The following is an 8,232-nucleotide window of genomic DNA, read 5'->3' on the forward strand; positions in this document are numbered from 1 at the left end:
CTTTAAATGCAAACTTTTTTTTTCTCTTATATACCTATTAAAAAGTATCAGCACTGAAATATAAAGCATAAATTTAAAATTAAATTAGATGTGAAAATATTTTGAAAAATCACTTACCAGAGTGATGTCATCACAAAAATCAAAGAACCGCTAAGATAGTGCGTGTGAATGAGCACTGAAGTGCAAATCCAAATTTGCTCTTCTTTTGACAAAATTCCTCATCTTCCGCCAATGAAAGTAAAAAAAAAAAAAAAACACCAAAGGCATAAAACTGTTTTTTTAGAATTTTGTCGAAACGAAAACATGTGTTCGTACAGCACTGTTGATATTATTCTCTTTCCGAGGCAGTAGCTCCGCTTGTTTGTCTGTCATTCACAGATAAAAAGGAAAATTGATGACCAATCCAACTTGGGGACGCGTTCCTGTCAATGACACCTACAGGGTGCAAAACCCACTAAGATGCGGCATGTTTATGACCCTTCACCAACGAGCCCTTTTAACAGCAGGGCCTAAAGGCTCTGCTGTCTAGTCCTTTGTACGTTTCTATTGAAGTCTTATCTTTTCCTCAGTCCAGATCCCATCGTCTGCATAGCATTGTAGAAACGCAACTTGAAAGTTTTCCCTTTCAGCAAGTTGGGATTACACGATTATGGAACAAAATTACGATTATCTAAATTTAGATTACAATTACAATTATGCAAGAAACACTTGATTAAAATTACGATTACAAGATTACGAGTGTCCCATTGACAGATTATGATTATGATTACAATTACACAAAAATGTAATCGATTACGCAGATTACGATTACGTAATCGGCGATTACTCCAAGCCTGAAGTTTGCTTGGCTATCTTGGCTCCCTAAAAAGGTTTTAAATCTATAGCTCTATTATTTCCTATTCTGGGCTGATGAGTGCAAATAAGCACAAAACTGCAGTCCCCGGATGGAATGACTGAGCTGGTGGTGTATTTCTGCTTTAGCCTTGGCTATAGGGTGGTATTTTACTGAAAATAATATCATATATATTTCAGCATAAACGTGTTAGATATGCTTAATCAATGTAAGCAGTCAAATTTCCTTCACAAAAAGACAATTCTAAAAATTAAAAGGCTAAACTGGTTCAAAAAAAAAATAATTTTACAAGTTATTAATTTCTTGAGGACTCAAAGAGATGTCTCTGCATGACACTGCAATATTTAAAGAAAATTTGCTCTTAAATTTTATTTATTTAATAAGGAAATTTTTTTTACTTAAATTGCAAAAACTTGCCTTGAAGTTAACTTGGGCATTCAGACAAATATTACATCTCTGTGCAACATACAGTTCAATTCGCTTAATATAAAATCATGGCGAAGGCCAACGTTTTGCGAATAAAGTTTGGTTTGTTATTTAGTTAAAATGTTGAAAATTTCATGTAAAATACAATCATGAAATTGCAAGTTAAGATTCAGCCAAAAAAAATTCCGAACTGGTCACTAAAAACTTTCATTATTCAATATAAAAACCTTTTAGAAAGAATTCAGCATTTATTGCAGTTGTAGAAAGCCTAGTAGGTATCAAAAGGATGTGTATTTAAGCTATTTGTAGAGAAAAAAGCCCAAACACCTTTTTACCTCTAGGCATTTCAATTTACTCAGAGATAGAACAGTATAACTTTCATTGAGGAAAAAAATACTACTTTAGCACAATTTCATCAAATGCGGCCAGAAAAAGTCAATATACAAATTGCAGTAGGCATTTCATGCCAATTTATTTGAATGGTGAAATTTAGTAGGCCTAAGAGTAACTAAGTATAAAGGATTTTTTTTCCCAAAAATGTTCAAACTAAACAAGAAAATTATATTTTTTTCAATGCAATTAGACTACAAAGTGTGTGTCAAATTATAAAATAGTAGAAACCATTTTTTAAGAATTTCTATGCATTTCTTCATCTTCTTTTTAGTTTTCTCATTCAGAGTTTCAGTGTCTAATAGGAACAAAATCATGAATTTTTGGCATTTTGTAAGAAATTTCAACTGTATTTTAGATATTTCAAATGCATAAACAGAATTTATACAAAATGCAATCATTCACATACCCGAAAAATGGCACAAATAGGTTATCGCCAGCAGCAACAAGTGGAACTTGAAGAGAATTCATAAACAGAATGTATGAAATTAAAATATAATCCAAATGACTGCGGTGGAGAGGAAGATAGACAAAAGGTATTTTGTCCTGAAAGCAAAAAAACAGAAAATTACAATGATTGATCAAAGTCTTTAAAGTCAAACATGTTAAATGAAACTGCTTAAAATTTAAAGTTTCAATGCAATGAAAAATAAATTTTAATACTTGACTAGAAGTTTTCAATATCTCTATATGGCCTTTATGAACTAAAATTCCATCAACAATTTTATTTAATACAGAGTGAAGAATTGAAGCAGTGAACCTAAAAGGAAAAAAATGAAATTAATGAATACTAGATTGAATTGTAGCATTGATTGAAAAAGTAATTTAGTTTAATCAGGGTTTCCGCTACGGTCGCATTTCTCGCAAAATGCGAAAATACTATTCAAATTACGACAAATGGAACAAAGCATTTTCGCTTTTTTGCTCCAATATAACAAGAAAAAGAAGGGGGGAAAAGTGTACAGTCAGAGAGAGGAAGCGATATGGAACTTAATCATATTTATAAATCATATCTAACATGCATAAACTGTTATTAAGTTGAACAATATTTCGTCTTAATGGGCATTTTGTCCCCCCAATAAATACATTATTGGGGGTTTTCAGAAAAAAAAAGTTTGCTCCCTCAATATCAAGAACAATTCTGAATTTTTCATTTCAAATTTTAAAAAGATATCACATAACGTGCATTTATTTCTTCGAAGATGTCAAACCTGAATTTTAGCATTTTGCTAAAGACTTTTCCCCCAATTTTAGTTTTTTTGCTAAAGAATTTTTAAACTTGGCTTAAACGCTGAGTTTAATCAATATGCAAGGGGTAGGCACCTCTACCATTGAAATGTATAAAATCTACAATTTTTATTAGACATTTTGAAGGTGTTAAGGATCAATGATTTAATCATTGATCCTTAATGCATAATCAGATCATGCATTTCTTTGTCTAATAACCAGTGAAATATGCAACACTTTTTCATAGGCTCGCTCACAAATGCACATGCTTTCCGTGTTTGAAACCACCTGTTTACTGTGGTTCGAAGCATGAACAACCCATATGCATCTATATTCATTCAAAGATTAGTATTTCAAATATACTGGAATTTCAGAACATCAGGTAAAACCCCTTGAAAAAATTCCACCTATGGTCTTAGACAAACTAGATGCTCTCATTTAAAAGCAATTTTTTTTTTTTTTTTTTTTTTTTTTTTTTTTAAAGTTAATGCACATGGCAGAAAGTCAAGTATTAAGATAAGAGAAAAAACCATAAATGAATTTTTTTCGAAGCATTTCTCACCATAAACATACTGTAGATACAGATGATTTCATTTTGTCTAAAAGTTGTTTTGCCAAATTATGTAATGTGATAGCAGTAGATCTATTTTCTATTTCTTCATCTAAAAAGACAAACTGTTATTCATAAATAATTACTATAACAAATTTGCTTCAAATATAAAATTTAAATAAAATGCGAATACTCAGTTCAAGCTTTTGCAATTCATCTTGAATGGATGTAACCACACTGAAATACAAAAAGACACAGTATTAATTTCCAGTTTTGAAAATAACAGAAATATTTTAAACTAAAGGTACATAGTGACAACCTCTAGCATAAATTATTAAAATGTATGCAACACATTTGGAAGGGAGAACATGACAGTTGACTTATTGCAAGAAATGAAATAAAATATGAAAGAAACAAAATAAGATTGATTTTATAAATATCCATCACTGTAATACCTTATTGATAGGATATCAACTCAAAGTCGAAATCAAACTAAAAGTGACTTGTGTAAAATTCAAATGAACTTAAAAACAACTAAAAGTAGCAATAAGTATTTAAACATGAAAATAAAAAAGCACAAATATGAATAAATAAATATAAATGTAGAAATGAATGAAATATCATCTTTACTTGAATCTAAGACACAGACTCTCTCATGTCTTAAATAATGGTCAATTTTAACAGATTAAATGCAATTGTAAAATGCCCCCTCATTTATTTTTTTAAATTAAAAAAAAATGCATCTTAGATTTGAGTTAATACAATAAGTGAATATATAGGTATATTTTAAATTACATTAAACCCTAATGTACGAATAATAACCTTCATATCAATCACACAAAAGATGAGTTGATATTGCTATATTATTTAAACTATAAGCTCTATATTTGAAACTAAGAAAATTACAATGTATTTGCTGCCAAAATAATTTCAAGGCATGAGGCCATCACTTCAAAAATAACTATGGATTAGCGGCAAGTCTTCAGAACGATGTGAAAAAGTACATGCAGCTAACTTAGGGCAAGATTTCAATAAATTGAAATCAATCACATGCTTACAACCATATCCTGCAGTTCATGAGCACTTTGTAGAGTTTTTTCTTGATCACATGAAGGCAAAGCATTCCGTTAAAGGGCAAACAAACTTATAGAGGACAACTTTCAATTTTAGCATAATTTGCTCTGAAACACTCATTTTCTTTGTTCAGCACTTCCCTATTCAATGTTGCTTCAGCATCAAATAGTGTTGGAAAATATTTTTAAAAATTCCCTTAGAATTTTTTTAAAGCAAATCGCTCAATTTTGATGCATTTTACTCAAAATTCATCAGAATAATGTCTTAAATTTCTTCTGCACTTATTATATTTACCTTTCACTTGTAAGAACTTTTGCAGATACATCAGGATAAAGAGATGAACTTTTTAGAATGTTTAATGCATGAGAAACATCTAATGAAAAACAAGCACTGGAAAAAACAAACAAACATTTTTAAGTGCAATCAAGGTGTATTTAAGAACAAGTAGGGTGGAACAATAAAAGCAATCTTTGAAAAGAAATAAGGGTTTTTATGAATAATTGTAAAAAAAAAAAAAAAAAAAATGAAAATACATTAACTTCCTCTTATTTTGATTTCAGTTAATGTTATCAACTTCATAATGTTATCAAATCATTCAACCTCATCTGCCTAATGCATTTTCAAGATTTTACCCAAATTGAAGAAAATGACCTAATTTCAGGGTTCATACTCTATTTGGATGAAAAAATTCCATGACTTTTCCAAGTCTTTTTCATGACTTCAATAAAAATTTTCATGACCTTGTTACAGCATTATTTAATATCTAACAGGAATAACACTATTTAGTATCGAACTTGGCATTTTTAGAAATTAGCATTAGCAAAAACTTCTACATGAATGCCACTACTTCATTGAAGCACTTACGCGTAATGGGAAAAAATATCAGTACATTTAAAAAACTAAACTATTCTTATTTGTTGTCATCATATAAGTTTAAGTAAAGTAAAATTGCAGTAAATGGAATATAATGATGCTTAAATGTCTAATACTTTTTTTTATAAACAGGTAGAATGATAATCAATGGGACAAAGGCAACTGGTTCTTTAAAGTAAAGCCACATAGTTTAGTTTATGTTTCTAATCCAGGTAATTATATAAAAAAAAAACCATTCAGTAATGAATAAATCTTCTGATTCAAAAGTACTTGTTTTGTTTACTTTTTTGCACATTTTCAAATGCATATAAATTGAAAAATTCGGAAATTTCAACACATAATGTGTGATTTTCGACATTGAAGGTAGCAGTGGGCTGCATGGATTAGTTTTGCGGGCCGTATGTTGGGCACTACTGTTTTAGAGTATTAGAATTCCCCCTTTTCTGTATTTTATCACCTGACTAACGATCTTTATTTTCTAAAACCTTCAACAAATTAAGATAAACTCTGATAAATTTTATAATAAAGTTATTACGAGTGATGGAAACCAACTTGGATGCAATTGAATTGCGTTTTTAGAGTGGCGTGGCCAAACCAAGAACTTGCAAGTTTGCTACTACAGAATATAAAACATAAGAAGTGTTGAAAATAATAATTAATTCAAAATAAGTGATGCCCAAGCAGTAAAATCACATCACTAGAAAAGGCGAGTGGTAGCGACAGAAGTGGATGCAATGAGATTTCAAAATTCAGATTTGATTTTTGGATTGTTCAATTTTTGACTTTTAGTAACTTTTATGCGCTATACTATTAATTAACTTAAGATTTCTAACGTTCTTTTAGTTACTGTGACTTTCTCTTTGTCCAGGACCTTTTTCCATGACTTGAAATAAATTTCCATGACTTTGAATGAAAATTTCAATTTTCCATGACTTTTCCAGGTCTGAAATTTAGTTATTTTTTTTCCATGACTTTCCAGGATTTCCATGACCAGTACGAACCCTGTAATTTCTTAAAATAGATCAAAATATTGTAGGCCAAAAATATTGGTTACAGGAGTAATTTCCTGCAAAACCGCTTAATTCATTAAAAATTGCTGTTTAATAAATTTGTAGTTCACTTCTGCATTTATTCTAGCAGTGAAAAGTATAAAAAGCAATGAAATATTAAAAAGTAAAGGTTTTAAATATTGATTAATTTTTCAAATCTGCTAAATTTGATGCTGATTTCACTGTACAGATTGAATAGGCAATTCCCAGGAAATGGAATTTTTTTGATTGATGCAGTAATTGAACAGTGAGAGGGAGAGGTCTCAAATTGCATCGTCTCACACAATAGAATGCAGCAGAAAACCACAGTGAAGCAATTTTATTTAAATATAAAAGTATTAAGTCAAATTAAAAATAAAAATTTGAAAAAAATAAAATAAATAAAACAAAAATAAAAATCAAGAGAAATGAACCGCAAAGCGAGAGATTCTAGGGATTACTGGCAACTTTGTAAAAAACCATGAGATAATTTTTGCACAAAATCCACACTAAAAGATATTTACCTATTGAAAAATGGAATATGAAGTACATTGCAAACACTCAGACAAAAAACGCTACTATCTTGAATATTAGCCTAGAAAATATTTTCAATTAAAACATGCAATACATATATACATGTGCCACAAATACAAGCAGTTCAATAATACAGTGAACGAGTATTAAAATAATAAGTTGAAAGTGACTAATTGTTCTTTCTAAGGATTTCAAATGCTGAAATATGTTATGTGAAATAACAAAAAGCAAATTCGAGAAATACAGGATAAATACCAATATTAAGGAAAAAAAATAAAAAAATAAATAAATAAATAAAAATCTGATGAATAAAAATGCATGAAAAACTTACAAGAAAAGTGTTAGAAAATATTAAAATGGTTCCGGGTGGGGAGGGGGAGGGCGGGTAACAAAAGTAGAAGGTATAAAATATATTAATATTACTAAATAAATACTTCAAAAAAAGAAAAAAAAGATACACAGAATTTATGGGATAACATAAATAATTTAGAACCATACATTTTCTACACTTTAAGAAATATATGTACACAGGTTACAAGGGTAACATATGAGGCAAGGAGTAGCAAAGGGGTGTAAGTGGACATTTTCAAGTTTTGAGAAAGGTAGGTTTTTATTGAAAAGTTTTTCTAAATCATGCTGTATAACATTACCTACCAAGGCTACAAGTACTATATCTTTTCTCAAGACAGAGGAGAGATTCACCTGCCATTTGTACTGGTTATCTCCAAATTTTTAATTTTGCCACTTACATCCCTTTCCTTCTTACATACAGCATGTTACCAAGAAAAAATAAATAAATAAATAAAAATAAAAAAATAATAAAATAAGAAAGAAAAACAGAAAGCAAGTAAAAAAAAATGCATGCTTATCTCATTATTATTATTATTTCAATATTTATGGAAGTTGTAATTTATAATTAAAATTTTTGTTACCTCATAGAAAAAGGTATACATATATTCAAAACCATCCTAATTCACCCTTAATATTACTTAAATTTAATCAACTGTGGTTTGTACATAGGAGTTAGAAAAGTGAGTGGAAAGGCTTTTAAAGTCCTAAAAAATTTCACATAATAGGTTAAATTTATTAAAGTTACAGAAATTTTTTTTTTTATAATGTCAAAATCAAAATACAATGTTGATCAATGAGAAAACTCACTTTACTTATAGGAAGACATTTTAAACATGGAGTTCCCACGAAAGGCCTGGGTTTATTCTCAGCATCAACACAAGGAGCCATCTTAAACTGAGCAAGATTATCATACCTTGGCTGAAAAA

General features: G+C 29.5%; 1 protein-coding gene across 2 annotated transcripts in view; it reads right to left on the reverse strand.

Annotated features, from left to right (window-relative positions):
* Positions 1 to 8,232, reverse strand: part of LOC129229249 (glycerol-3-phosphate acyltransferase 1, mitochondrial-like) — a 45,602-nt gene that overhangs the window by 33,890 nt on the left and 3,480 nt on the right. For both annotated transcript variants that reach the window (XR_008581075.1, XM_054863514.1), the window contains exons 2-8: positions 8,114 to 8,224; positions 6,946 to 7,016; positions 4,815 to 4,910; positions 3,640 to 3,683; positions 3,459 to 3,558; positions 2,333 to 2,429; positions 2,079 to 2,215 (exon numbers count right to left, since the gene is read on the reverse strand). Coding sequence is in view for 1 of the 2 variants with exons in the window: in XM_054863514.1 (XP_054719489.1) it covers positions 2,079 to 2,215; positions 2,333 to 2,429; positions 3,459 to 3,558; positions 3,640 to 3,683; positions 4,815 to 4,910; positions 6,946 to 7,016; positions 8,114 to 8,224 (656 nt within the window). In the remaining variant the exon portion in view is untranslated. The remainder of the gene's footprint in view (positions 1 to 2,078; positions 2,216 to 2,332; positions 2,430 to 3,458; positions 3,559 to 3,639; positions 3,684 to 4,814; positions 4,911 to 6,945; positions 7,017 to 8,113; positions 8,225 to 8,232) is intronic.

The sequence above is a fragment of the Uloborus diversus genome, chromosome 9, assembly GCF_026930045.1.
Source record: "Uloborus diversus isolate 005 chromosome 9, Udiv.v.3.1, whole genome shotgun sequence".
In the NCBI taxonomy this organism is placed as follows: domain Eukaryota; kingdom Metazoa; phylum Arthropoda; class Arachnida; order Araneae; family Uloboridae; genus Uloborus; species Uloborus diversus.